Source organism: Haplochromis burtoni, unplaced genomic scaffold (genome assembly GCF_018398535.1).
Source record: "Haplochromis burtoni strain Fernald_Lab_line unplaced genomic scaffold, NCSU_Asbu1 Contig_675, whole genome shotgun sequence".
NCBI lineage: Eukaryota > Metazoa > Chordata > Actinopteri > Cichliformes > Cichlidae > Haplochromis > Haplochromis burtoni.
Window position 1 is genome coordinate 141,672 of NW_024583036.1, and position 14,227 is coordinate 155,898.

The 14,227-nt window shown below is 41.4% G+C and overlaps 1 protein-coding gene and 1 long non-coding RNA gene across 2 annotated transcripts; both read right to left on the reverse strand.

Moving 5' to 3' along the window:
* Positions 1-4,557, reverse strand: LOC102305785 (cytochrome b5 domain-containing protein 1). Its single transcript, XM_042215185.1, has 4 exons — positions 4,297-4,557; positions 2,809-2,885; positions 1,710-1,928; positions 1-1,597 (listed from the first exon to the last, which is right to left on the reverse strand). Exons 1-4 carry the CDS (start codon positions 4,418-4,420, stop codon positions 1,367-1,369), a joined length of 651 nt encoding a protein of 216 aa, XP_042071119.1. The 5' UTR covers positions 4,421-4,557; the 3' UTR covers positions 1-1,366.
* Positions 4,558-6,993: 2,436 nt separating this feature from the next.
* LOC121812592 lies at positions 6,994-7,493 on the reverse strand. The gene is made up of 3 exons (XR_006053174.1): positions 7,450-7,493; positions 7,216-7,374; positions 6,994-7,078 (listed from the first exon to the last, which is right to left on the reverse strand). It is a non-coding gene; the product is annotated as an uncharacterized LOC121812592 (long non-coding RNA).
* Positions 7,494-14,227: the final 6,734 nt, after the last annotated feature.

The following is a 14,227-nucleotide window of genomic DNA, read 5'->3' on the forward strand; positions in this document are numbered from 1 at the left end:
CCCGTTTTATTAAGCACATCATAATTATTTTTGAGGATTTAGCTCCTGGTCTCACATCCTATTTTAGTATTTTCTGTAAAATGAGCCTCAGAATTTCCCTTTTGTTCAGAAACATTTTCTCCCAGGGAGGGAAGCATTCCTCGGTCTGAACTTCCCTAAAATCAACCACAGTGTTCACAAATTCAAACTATGTGTAAATGCAAGATCACAAACAAACACAGACATGTGGTCTTAAACTTTAACACAAGATAACCATAAACACAAAGCTCGATATAAAACAAGAGCTGCTCAGGACACAGTGTTCATCTAACTGAAACCTTAAACTGTGTAAAACCATCTGGATCCGTTTTTCTATGACATTAATTCATAAACACATTAACATTCACCAGGTTTTAGGGGATGGTCTCAAGTACAATTTTAGTCACATGTTTGCATTAAACATAATGTTCCAACAGCAGCAAAAAGGCCACACTACCATTAATGGAAACTTTAAGTGTTAATACAATTTAAACAGGTGAATTTAGATTATAATTTAAATCTGAACAAAAGTAAAGGACCTATAACAGAGCCCTGTGGAACTCCATGACCTGTAAGAAAACACTCTGTGACACCCCATTCTGGGTTTTGTTACTCACAGTGTTCTCAGATGGTTATGCCATCCAGAGATACGCCAACTAGAGGCTAAAAAGCTTCAGGTCTGACTTTTACAGGCTTGTTGTACATATACACATGTGTTTTACTGACGTTAACTTCCACTTTTTTAAGCCTTTAGTTGTTGTACGTTATATGTTATTAATATATATCTCATTCTACCTGAAATCTATTATTTGTAAAGGTTGTAAACATGTTAATTTCACCTGAAGACTTGAATATTTTAACACGGGAGTCTATGGGGCCTGACTCACTGGAGTGGACACTGAAGGAATTGCAAATGAATTAGGTTTAAACCAGGGGTGGCCAACATTTTCTCTTCATATTCATCTTGTCATATTTAAAGATGTTTAAAGATGTGAGGGGCTGAACTATAGATGTAAAAGAAGATGTAAAATTAAGTTAAATGCAAGGAAACAACATATAGACAGATAGACCAAACAGAGTTTGGCTCTGGATCAGCCTCTTGATGCACAAAATTTGCCAACTGCTTAGCTCAGTTAGCCATCAGGGGCCTCAGCTGACCCTAACTGAGTCTCCAGTGACTTTGTGGGAGTCCATCTGTGCTAATGTGCAGCTCAGATTGGCCTTTAAAGACAATTTACGGTCTCTCTTTGGTTAAAACTTTCATCAAACGACAGTTAGAAAAGGCACCTGTTAGCACAGCTTTAATAAAATAACTGTTATGCTCTAGTCCACAGTTCAGGGTCAGAGGTCAGCCCTCAGTGAGGTCATCGTTGTAGTGGAGGAGGATGGCGGGGGTGAATGCGTCTCGGTCCAGACGCAGCTGTTCGAGCTCGAGGTCATTGTCTGGGACATTGTTCTCACTCAGCGTCTTGTTCATGTCCAGGACGGCGCCGTTGTATTTCCAGGTGTAGCTGCGGGCATGCGAGTTGTATCGCAGGTAGCGCTGCAGGATCTCGTTCAGAGTCTCCTCTGAGCACACCTGAGGGCATCAGGACACACACTGTGTTTGTAGCTAAACGTCTTTGTGACCGTTAACCACATCATGAAGGCGCAGTTACCCAAAGTGCATCTGGCTGAGGTGATGTGCTCACCTCCATCCACTGCTCCTGTGACGTCAGCGTGTTGATGATTCGCATCCACCTGGTTTTAGCGGACAGCAGCCCCACCTCGTATCGGCTATCTCTCCACCACGGCTGTCCGATGTCGCTGTCCCAGTCGGAGCGCGGACCGTTGGGGGGGATGTGCAGGAAACGCCCTCTGGGGGTGTAGTACGCCACACAGCAGGTCAGAGGGTCCACGTACTTCAGGATCTGAGGACAGGTGGGAAATTAATTTACTATCTTTTTACATTGACAGCACAGGAGCATAAAACCACCAGATGCTTCTTTCAGGTTTCAGGTCTGAGGCGGGCCACTGCCCACAGACTCCAGATCAGAGAACTGAAATGTCCTCATGAAGTAAAAGCAAAACCTGCTGGAGAAAACAGTGAAGTGTGTTTACTTTAACTGTCCAAGTACAAAGCAACAGAAAATGTTGTCTGGTTATCTTTAGCTGAACTGTGATAAGGATTTTTATTTCTCTATATTTTCTATACGAGAAAATGATGTGACCTGGAAACTGATTCTGACCACTCACACAAGCCTAGAGAGCAGTCTGCACTCCCATGGAAACCACAGGTCTCTAGGAAAAAGTGTTTTTTTCCTGAAAGTTGCTCGAGGTTGGAAGGATTTGGGCTGACTGAGGCTCGAGGCCTGTGTGACTTGGGCTTAAACCTGAAGTGAAGCTTCCTGTAGAGGAGATTAGACAACAGTATCTCAATTTTCTCCAAATCAGAACTCAGTAGCAGGCGAGTACATTCAGGTGAAAACACTCTTCAGCAGGATTAGGAATGCACGACTATTACTCAAGCTGCCCTTAATGACAGGTGTAGGAGATGACTGAGTGTGAGTGTGGCTCAGGAGGATGTTTGATTCCAGCATGCTGTAATGCCCTTCAGCAAGACACTGATCCCCTGAACGGTCCCAGAAGCATCCATACAAGCAGTGAGAAAGTGCTTAAAGTTGAAAGATGAAGTAAAATCTAAGACATAAATGTAGCTTAAGTAGTAAAAATGAACTCTTGGGTCTGTGCTACAGTAGAAAAGCTCTACACAGTCTAACACCAGTCCACGTAAGTTTGATCGGCACTCACGTCTTCAGTTTTGGGGTCAAACCAGCTGCTGATGTCCTTCCCTGCAAACTCCATGATGGGCAACAGCAGAACATCACCTGCAGACAGAAACACATGTTACCCTCATAAACACCATCTTTCTTAACACTCTCCACCTGAGAACTCCCACAGTGGTGTCTGATTTTAACCCACTCACATTTTAAGAAAGCTGTAGGAGAAAATACTACACAGATGTTTACTTATACTCTTTCAAATTAACATTACAAAGGCTTTCAAACAGCAACAAAACAAGCTGATCATAGAGTCTAAAGCATGAAGCCAGTGTTGATGGAACAAAAACTGCAGTTCCTCTAATGTCCACTTGAGGCTCCAGCAGCAAGTCAACTTTAAGGAAAGATTATTTTAAAGTGTCTTTGTTTTCAAAATAAAAGTGTCCAATTAGTAATTGGAAGGTAATGTTAGGTGAGGTAAGGTAATGAATGTTATGAAATCTCACATTTTCAAAATAAAACCTAGAGTTAGTTAAAAGAATTCATCATTTTCAAAATAAAAGTGTATTAGATAGGGGATAGTAACAGGATGCTATGAAATCTCTGAATTTCAAACTAAAATTCCACCTTTAGTTATAAGAATGCATCAAAATGCTTAAAAGTGTAATTTTTTCAGAGTAAAACTGTCCGATCAGTTATTAGAGGAAACAGGATGCCTTGAAATATTAAGATTAACTTCCACACAAAGTTAATTCATCCAAGTGGTTTAAATATTCTCTTTCAAACTATTTGGGTCATTTACCCACCTTCGGCTTTTTCAGCTAATCTAATTTATTTATTTATACACATAATTTTAACAGTAGCTGATCTAGTTCATCTTTAGATGTTACAGTCAATCATTAGTTGTGTCTTTAAGATATTACAAGCAAAAACACTTTTTTTTTTAAATCGGTCTTTGACACTTCAGTGCAGAAATGCCTGAAATGACCACCAGAGGGCAGCCTCTTTCAGTAAAATGACTTGAGGTCCTCGTGTCATTTCATCCACGAGCTCCATCATCATAAAATAAACATAATAATAATAATAATAATAATAATAATAAGAAGAAGAAGAACAAGAAGAAGAAGAAGAAGAAGAAGAAGAAGAAGAAGATATGCAGCAAGCACCATCTTTTGCATACAGTCTATGGATTAAATCAATGAACTGAGTGGGAAAACTGTGATCAACGTTTACAGGGATTTTTTTTTCCCTTTGTTGTCATTTTGTGTCTTTGTACTCTGCGAGTCTTCATGTCGGACATACAAGTCTCACACACACAGTGCAACTCCTTCTGGTTGCTCGCTGTGTGGATTAGCAGCAGGAACAGACACTTCCGGAAAGTCGTTTTCCTGTTGTGTAACTAAAGAGTCAAAAACAGGAATCAGTCTCACTGACTCTGACCTCTCACAGAGGCACTTTGTGCTTTTCAGCCTGCCCTGTCTTCAACTGGTGACGCAGTGATCTACCTGCTGCGGCTCACCTTTGTATTGGCTCATCAGCGGGCTCAGGTCGTACACTTTGCCCAGAAACGACACCCACAGGTCCTCCGCCGTGTTGTGAGCCGCCACCTCCGAGGGAGTGAAGTACCTGGGCCGTCCCATCATCCGCAGGCGGGTAGCTGTGTCCAAATCACGGAGAAACGCGGAAAAACAGCCCCGGTTCAGGCTTCGCCGTCTCCATGGAGCGCTGTTGACACGCTGCCATGGCAAGAGACGCCGAGGGCGGGGCTTCTGTTCATTGAAATACACGTGTTTATCTCGAGATCTAAAAATGACCTGAATCGATGGAATCAATAAAGATAGGGATGGTTTTATTTCCTAAACATTAATAAATTAATTAAAATTAATCAATTAAGTGTATGTATTTGTTAGAATCATTACTCTCCGGACAGTAATATATATATGAAAATTTTCAACTCTACCCACCTGTAAATATCACCATGTTGTCTCATCCCGCAGCAAATTAAAATAATGACCCAGGAAACATCAATTTGAAAATAATCAAATGTATCTGACTGATCAAATGATTATCAGAATGATTTGATCAATAATACTGTTTTTTTCCTTAAGGTGTCCTTAATACTCAGTAGTTGTTCATCCAGTATCTGCACCAGCCTCTATGCTTCTTTAACGTTTTTATTTTGAAGGATTCAGAATGGCTCTGTTTCCTCTTATTGTTTAGTGCAGTGTAGAGACCAAGCAGATCCATAAGAGTATTTACTCCTTTAATTAGACATTATAATCATTTGGTCCTTTACTTCAAGAAATTTTCTCTAACTGGACCTTTTTAAATGCTAGCTGAATACCACTCATGCCATTTTATTACAAATGAAGGACTAGTTCTGTGCTTTGTTGTTCTGTTTTTGCACATTTCTGTCCAGTTTGAATGTGTTTGATCAGGCGCTTCTTTCTTGGCCAGCACCCCTGGTGGTGAAAAACTCACTTGACTGTGGCCTAGCTTTTTTCCTCTCAACTAAGGCTCAAAGTTTGGGTCTTTTTCCAGGCCTTGGCAAAGGGATTACACATCCAAATAACGCGTCAGAGCAGGTGAGCTTGGAATGTGGAGTTGTTTAGGAATGGCTCCATTTCTCTCTCTCCAAGAGATTTTCCTAACTTCTTTAAATTTAAAATTTTCCTTCTGAGATCTTTACTGTCATCACTGAGTCCTTGGACTGTACGTAGTATTGGTCAGTCCAATGAGTGCTGACAATTTTTCACCTATTTTCAAGTCATTAAACATGTATTTTGTTCAATCATTCCACTCTGTAAAATGAACAAGTCAAAGAAATTATTAAAAGCTCAAAATTACCCATGAAGAGTGCATATGAACTTCTGTTTACAACTCTAGGTATGTTAAGATTAAGGCTACGTCCACGGGTATTTTTGAAAACGGACGTTTTAAAAAATAATCCCGTCCACGCGTAAACGCAGAAATGAAGGAAAATGCTGCTAGGAACATGCCAAAGCAACAGGTGGCGATATATTCCTAACCGTATAGAAATGTTGGCCAATCAGAAGTCTAGAAGCCTCGGTGGGAAATAGTAAACAAAGCTGGGGCATAGAAGCAGAACAGAGTCGTATGTGTGGAGGGACAGTAACTGTGTATATAGCTCTACGAGAGCCCCTCCCCTTAATTGGGAAACATAGAAAACAAAGTCACACCGGAGCGCAAAGAAAGCCCAGAATCCCATCTACGGGCTATGCTGTGGGAGGGAACCTAAAATCAACCGAGTGTGAGCGTGGAAACTGACATTAGTTTACACAACCCCTGAAGACGTTTGTAACATAATACCACAGTATACACCGATAATGAAGTTAAAGAAAATTCATTCAACCCGAAACAATAAAACTGAATTGTCCAAGAAAGAAGAGGGCAGGGATAAGCTGCATATAAGTCACTGCCAAATTTCAGCCAAGGTTTTTTGACTCTGTCCCCGACACTTTATGAATAGGCATGACGTGGCACGTCGAATTAACATGATGCGATAAAGATAGAGCAAACCTCACTTAATTAAACTCCTGAGTAGACAGCATAAAAAAGAATGAACATGACTATAACCTAAGACAAACAAATAGTCCAAGACCGCACTGGAACCCACCGCGAAAAGTTTCTATTCAGACAATCCTCCAAGTTTCCTTAGAAGGTGAGCCCGAGTAGAAACCGAACCATATCTACCCCGTAGTCAGACAGAAAAATAAAGTGAACGAAAATCAAGAAAGAATAACGAGCTTGGTGGCGGTTCAGCAATAGACCGCGCGTAAAGTGTGTGGTGGACCCGAGAGTCGCTCTGATATGACTCTCAGTCTGATTTGCATTCTCTCTCCGACTCTATGTGTCGCGTCCGATTTTACATAGAGCAGTACATGTATCAACATAAGTAGGAATACGGAGTTAGAACATGTGTATTAGAAGTCCCTTAACCGTTCACCAGTTACCCTCTTTTATAAACTGTTTTTAAAACCTTAAGATGTACCCAATTATTCTCTCCTGAGGAGTACAACGTTATGCTCTTTAGCTATGTGTTCTCCCTCTGGTCAAAACTTATTTGAGACAACCAGTAAGATTAAAAATAAGGAATATTTATAAACACCCCGACCCAACAAATATGAGTATAGAAAACAATGAGCCCATATGAATATTAATAGACATAACTACCAAAAATCATTAGGTAAAATTTACAATCAGTGCTCTTTGATGACATCCTCTTCATCCAATCCGTTGACCTCAAGAGCTCGGATGATCACTGGTGGGTGGATTGTTCCCTGCAGTCAGCAAATCAGAAAAGAAACACAGATGCAGTCTATAAAATGTTAACAGTTGTAGTTATAGACAGATATCTGTCATCAGTTCATTGATTATTGATTGTTTAATAATTGATAAGTGAATGAGTCAGTGTTACCTGTGGCTCTCTGTCGATGTACAGATGCAACAAGAAGAGTGGAGATTAAATATGGACAGAACACCAGCAGGTAGCGAAGCAGTGTAAAGTCAAAATGCAGGGGGCTTGAGGTAGAAGGTGAAGGTGCTGATGTGGGCGGGGCTGTAGTCGCAGGTCTACCTGCAGATAGAATCCCATCTATTCAGGTAAACTTGTGGCTGAAATAAGACATGAAATGAGTGTGAAGCTCCTCACCTGTGACAGTGATCCAGCTGGATGGAGACTCTCCATGACCGCTGATGTCACACTTGTAGAGGCCTTCATCAGACCTGGAAACATGCTGGATGGTCATGTGACCTGTAGGCTGCTTCCTGATGAGGGAGCCATCTTTATAGAAAGCAGCTGGGAGGTTGGAGGGAGTGGTCTTTGTTTTACAGAGCAGAGTGACGTCATCTCCCTCCATCACAGGGAGGACAGGACTCTGCAGGATCACTGATCCACCTCAACACAGAGACAAACTACAGCATTTCATCCATTTACACACAGCTTCATCAACACTAACTCCACACACTCAGCTTACCAGTGACTGTCAGGTTAACCATGTTACTGATGGGACCCTCTCTGGACTCACACCAGTAAACTCCACTGTCCCATGAGTATATGTAGCTGATGTTACATGAAGAACCGGCACCTTTGCCCCACACATCTCCACACTGAGTCCTCTGTTCTTTGCTTGTGTTTCTCCTCAGAGTCCATCCAGCAGAGCTGTCGTCCTCCTCACAGCTCAGAGACACAACGTCTCTTTTAAAGAACTGAGAGCTGCTGGGACTCACAGTCAGACGAGCTGTGAGGGTTAAAATGAAAAACTGATGATCTGTTAGACTTTACATTGTGAAACATGAACCCAATCAGGTCATATCAGTGAGCATTTCTCAGGTTTAAACTGTGACAGAAGAAGGTTACTGACCTTGGTTTGTTGTGCAGCTCAGCAGTGAGATCAGAACTAAAGAGAAATGACACTCAGGTTGATTTGAGGTGAACATAAAGAACAACTCCACACAAACAGCTGACAAACACACAAACTCATCTTTCTCTGATATATCTGCTCATTTTCTGCTTGATGCCAGCAACATGGTCCAGTAAAGTTTGAAGAAGAACGGACTAAATACAAAAATATCAATATCCAAAGTTTAACAATTAACTTTGGCTAAATCGAGGTGAAACCTATCAGGGTATAAATGTGACAGGTCACCAGACAAATGCAGACCTGACTTGAGCAAAGATAAAGAGTCAGTTCAGACCTGCAGTTGGTCCTCGTGGTGTTTGAACTTGAATTCAGCCTGATTTGTTTTTCATGTCTTCTCCTCCATCATCAGTTATCAGGAGAGCAGACAGTCAAAGTACAAGAATTCAAACAAACACAGAGATTCTACTTACAGAGCAGACACAGCACAGATGTTTCCTTCATCGTCCTTCTCACTCATTTGAGCTTTTTTTCATTTCTGTCACTGACACCAAGTAAAGCCCGCCCTCTTCCTCTCAGTCTGTGGTTTTTATGCTCTTGGGTGGAAGTTGGGTTGTTTTTTTTCAAATTAAACCTTTAAAATCCTGCAAGGCCTCTTGACCTCAAAATAATTTGAATCAAAACCCTGTTGCTGCTTTAACATAATTTCTGGAAAAATCAGGCTGCTTCCTGATGAGGGAGCCATCTTTATAGAAAGCAGCTGGGAGGTTGGAGGGAGTGGTCTTTGTTTTACAGAGCAGAGTGACGTCATCTCCCTCCATCACAGGGAGGACAGGACTCTGCAGGATCACTGATCCACCTCAACACAGAGACAAACTACAGCATTTCATCCATTTACACACAGCTTCATCAACACTAACTCCACACACTCAGCTTACCAGTGACTGTCAGGTTAACCATGTTACTGATGGGACCCTCTCTGGACTCACACCAGTAAACTCCACTGTCCCTTGTTAACGATGTACTGATGTTACAGGAGAACCAGACCATCTTCCAAGTTCTTCCACACTTGAATCATCACTTTATTGCTTATGTTTCTTCTCAGAGTCCATCCAGCAGAGCTGTCCTCGTCCTGACAACTCAGAGATACAAAGTCTAATTCAAACAGCTGAGAGCTGCTGGGACTCACAGTCAGACGAGCTGTGAAAATAGGAGAGGTTAGACTCATTTTCATGGCTGCTTGTGCAGTCGGTCCACACATTGGCTCACATGATTACAGAGATTATCATGATCTTGAAATATAAAAATAAAATTATTTTTTAAATTTTTTTTCATCATAATATTAAAATTTAATCAAAATAACTCGCGGAAGCCGGTATATATATATGTATATACCCGCCAAAATGCAATGCATTTATTGAGACTTTCAACCCCAAGCAGGTAAATTATGGAGAAATGTAAGATAAGAAAAATATCTGAAGAAGATTTAATGTTGTCTTGGCAGATTTGTTTGCATTTACTTCTGATGAGAGCGGCCTACCAGTATGCCTAATTTGTGGATTGTTGATCTTAGGATCCGCATACATAATTGAGCAGCTATTCCCAACCATGAACTATGATAAAAACAAAAACCACTCACGCCTCACAGACGACAGCTCACAGTCCTGCGTAAAGATGAAAGTGACTTCGTACAGCCCCGGTCTGCAGACGCTGGGCGCAGAGGTCCCATTGTAAACAAACCACGGCAGACCCGACGATGTTTGCTGTACACATGCAGCTGGCTTCAGCTTTCTGGCACACAGCCCGACACATAACACAACAGCAGAGAGAGCACAGACTATAAGGCGGTGTGGCTCAGGCGCGACCACCTCTCCTGCAGCAGCACTGCAGGCCACGCCCCGCCATACAGGTACCAGGTAACCAGGTAAAATTAATATTCATGCAGAGATTTTGTGAATATTTATTATTCATTTTTTAGGAGCGTAGTGTTTTTTCCAATTATTTTTAGAATTCAGGTTAAGGCTCCGAAAGCCCAAATGCGATATAAGGATCAGTTTTTGTTTGCTACATGGATAATTTAAGTTCAGCTTTTTAATTGATTTAAATTGATTTTTTGTTATAAATTTTTTAAGAGTTTAAAATGTGTTCATTACATAAATAAAATTTCATTTACTTTGTAGCATTTCGTGGATTTCATAAACAACACACTATAGTGGTTTATACAAAGCATAAAGGTAAAAAACAATGTATGCAGTGTTATCTTCATTTTAGATGTCAAAAAGTGTTTTCTTTTCAGTGAAAACAGGGTCCAAATGGCTCTTTGGATCTTAAAGGTTGCTGACCCCTATTTTAGTCCAACACAGAGGCATATCAGTGGCCTGCAGCTATTACCGCTGCTGTTGGGAGAGGCGCAGTCCGAGGTTCTGAGCCTGCCGGCAGCCCCACAGCAGAGCTTCGATGACATCAGCAGGGCCATTTTGGATAGATTGGGCCTCTCTGTCCAAAATCATCGGCAGAAGTTCTGGATCATCACATGCAGCCAAATGACAGCAGCAGAACAGCTGTTTGGGACACTGACTCTGGGGAGGAGACACTTCTCTACCCTGACGGTTTGTACCAATTTGGCTCATTTCAGTTACCTTCCAGAGCCTCATGGACCGGGTGCTGTGGCTGCATGCTGCATATGCTGAGACCTACCTCGATGATGTGATCCTCCACAGTAACACCTCGGCAGACCATGTGCAGCGGGTGGCCGTGGTTCTGGAGTCCCTAAAGCAGGCAGGCAGACCTCAAGGCCAAACTAAAGAAGTGTGCAGTTGGATAGAGGGAGGTACGGTATCTGGGATTCCACTTGGAGGGAGGGCAGGTGTGTCTACAGATGGAGAAGTAAGCCGCCATTGCATCCTGCACACACCCCAAGACCAAAAAGGAAGTGAGGCGGTTCATGGAGCTGCCTGGGTACTATGATCAGTTCATGCCTGGGTTCGTGGGCCTGACCTAGATCTGGTCTCATGGATGGATCACTGCCAGGCGGCATTTGTGCAGGTGAAAAATGCTCTCTATGGGGAGCCGCTGCTCCACACACTACGAGGTTGAGGTGAGTCTTGCCTCCTCGACCACCTCTTGAAACTGAAGTGAAACACATCAAAACTTTGTTAAGTCATGGTCATGTGACCTGGGTGTGTTGAACCATGCTTCCGTGCAGTGTTTTGAAACATATGAGCTTAAGAAGCTCAACACAGTCTTGAAACAACTGTTTCAAGATTCCCATCCCTAAAGATTATCAGACACAAAGTGATGAGCAAAATCTGGTGTGGATTCTGGGGGAAAATTGACATTTTCTGGATTTAAGCCTGGAAGAGATTAGACCTTTAAACTTTCACTGTAAATAAAGTGTGGTCACTTGGATCCCTGCCTGTATGTCCTCCCTCTTTGACATTTGTTACTAATTTTACATCTTCCCTGTGTATGACTTAAAAAAAATACTCAGATCAGAAGGACTTGAATCCCTGGCATAACTCTCAAATGTGTACCTTAAAGCAGATAACATAGGCTGGAGGAAAGCATGTATAATGTAAGCAGAATTGGTCTTAGCACAGAACCCTGTGGAACTCTATAATTAGCATGATGTGGAAGCATGGTGTGTGTGACTAGTGCATTTATACACTATTCTGAATTTAATCATCTCTGGATCTCTTCCATAGCATGCCTTTGTCATGTTTTGTTAAAACATCCTGCTATATGTTCCAGCATAATTGGTCACTTCCCACTAGTTAATCCAGGGATTACTGTGATATGACTGAAATCTGTTTAATAAAATAAAAAATACAATAACTAAATGTCTGATTGTTGTAATTGCTAACAAAGTGTGGCTACTGTCTCTTTCTCCAGATCTTTACTTTCATATCTTGAGTAAAGAGTTAAAGAGTTTAAGAGTACAAAGAGTTAAATACTATCTTTAAAACAAATGAAAATTAAAACCAGGTTAGTTTGAAAGAAATGGTTTTTAAAAGGTATTATAAAACCTCTGCCTCCTTTTTATACATCTATACTCGTGTTTTACTGACATGACCCCCCTATTGAATAGAATAGATTTAATTGTCAATGTTACAAGAACAACGAAACACAGCACAAATTTTGCCTCCGTGGGGTCAATAAAGTCTTATCTTATCTTATCTTATCTCATCTTATTCCTGGTCCCAGTTGATTAACACTGCAGTGTTAATCAACTGGGACCAGGAATAAGATGTTGGGCCCCTTGTTGTGACACTGTGGTGTAGATTGTAGTTTTATTAAATCCTGAGACACACAGAAAGAAACCAGTGATCTAGAGTTTAGAGCATCCCATACATCCACCCTCTAATAACGTATGCTTTTAGCTTACTAGATGGTAAATGTAGAATAAATGCTGGATTGCTGTATTTACAGAACAGCTATGTTTGCAGTCTCTTCACCCAGTTCTTTACTTTTATATTTTGAGTCAATTATTTGGGAGAAAGTGATTTTTTACAAAAGAGCTAAAGAAAAACGATTTTGAGAGTTTATTCATGCATGCTATGTCAGGAAAAGAACTCACAGTGTTAATATTTCATTAGGAAAATGTTAATTGTTTCTTAAATAAATTATGTAAATAAATACTAAATTATGAATACATTTTGGGTGTAATTATAATGATTAAACATCATTATAGATTTTATTGCAGACATGCGACTTTAAAGCTATATAAAACCTCTGCCGACGCACGCTCTCTCTCCGTTTTTCCATGTCCTCGCTATGTCTCTCCCTCTCCCTCCCTCTCCTGAAAGCCTCAGACGTGGCAAAGATTCACGTACTCCATTTTTCACGAACTTTCTGTGGTTTAGCCCACCGAGAAACGAAGAGAAAAAAAAGTTCCCATATGTCTGCCTCTTATTGGCTGGTGGATTTCCGACTATCTGTGCTGATTGGATACCAGCTCTGTCCGTCAAAGCTGTATCGCGTCATTTCTGTTCTCATTGGCTGGATAGCTTTTTGCGGTTTCTGTTGACTTTCTTTTAAAAGTCGGAAAAGGTGACGAGTATCGCGAGAGTCGAGTGCCGACTGAGCTGTGAACGTGAAGAGAGAGGGCCGGGAAGAGAGGAGAAAGAGTGGACTAAAGCTACGGCCTACAGTCTAAACGGAGCCGTGTCCAAACATCCAATATGTCCTCCAGTTTTCTTCTCCGCCTGCTGTCTCTCGCCTTTTTCCAGGGCGCCGTGTGGGCCGAACAGCGGAAGCTTTCTCCAGGTAAGACCGCTGTGCGGGGTCCCCTGGTCGGCCGGGCGGACCACCGTGACCCGCTGGAGCTGTGGAGCTCGGGGTGGGTTACGGAAAGGCTGCTCATCACGTCACAAACCTTTTCACTATTTTCAGAGTTTATTCCGTTATTCAGCCGCTGGGTGAGTTTAGGAAGGATGTTTATTAATTATTAAAACCGTTAGCGCCACAGGACCGTTAGCAAACTTTAACAGGGGTTTGTGTTCATGTCAGAGCAAAATGTAAATATCACAAAAAGTCTCAATAATGACCCCAAATACTCACCCGAGGGGCTCACGGTGGACCTGCTCCCTTTATAACCTCATATACTGTTATTGTAATCCCTACAGGTTATTAATGATTCCCTAAACTCTGGAAAATCTTAATGTGCAACTTTGTTTCCTGGATCTTTATTTCCATTTTTCCACGTATAATCTACCACACAGCGTGGTTAACATGTATCAGTTTTAATCACAGAAACACAAAGGTACAAAGTGCTTCGCATATCGGATAAAATTCAAATATTAAAGAAAGTTAGACATCCCCACAAACAGACACATTCACGCAGGGATGCTTACATTCAGCAGTAAAGATTACAAATCACTGATCAACCCACTCAAACGAGGTTTTACAGCCTCAAATGAGAGCTGGGACTTTTAAAATAGTGTGATCATTTTGATTGCATATTTTATAATCGTATTAGAATAAAGAATTTTAGTTAACTGCATTTAAATAAGTAAAACATGTATTGTAAGTGGATTAAATTAGGTTTAAAAAGCCACTGTGGGAGCCCAC

Excerpts from the sequence above, each read along its gene's own strand:
- LOC102305785 (XM_042215185.1), bottom strand. The coding sequence starts at position 4,420 with ATGATGGGACGGCCCAGGTACTTCACTCCCTCGGAGGTGGCGGCTCAC. Across the intron at positions 1,929-2,808 it reads TTGACCCCAAAACTGAAGAC|ATCCTGAAGTACGTGGACCC; the intron begins GTGAGTGCCGAT and ends ACCTGTCCTCAG. Across the intron at positions 1,598-1,709 it reads CACAGGAGCAGTGGATGGAG|GTGTGCTCAGAGGAGACTCT; the intron begins GTGAGCACATCA and ends TGATGCCCTCAG.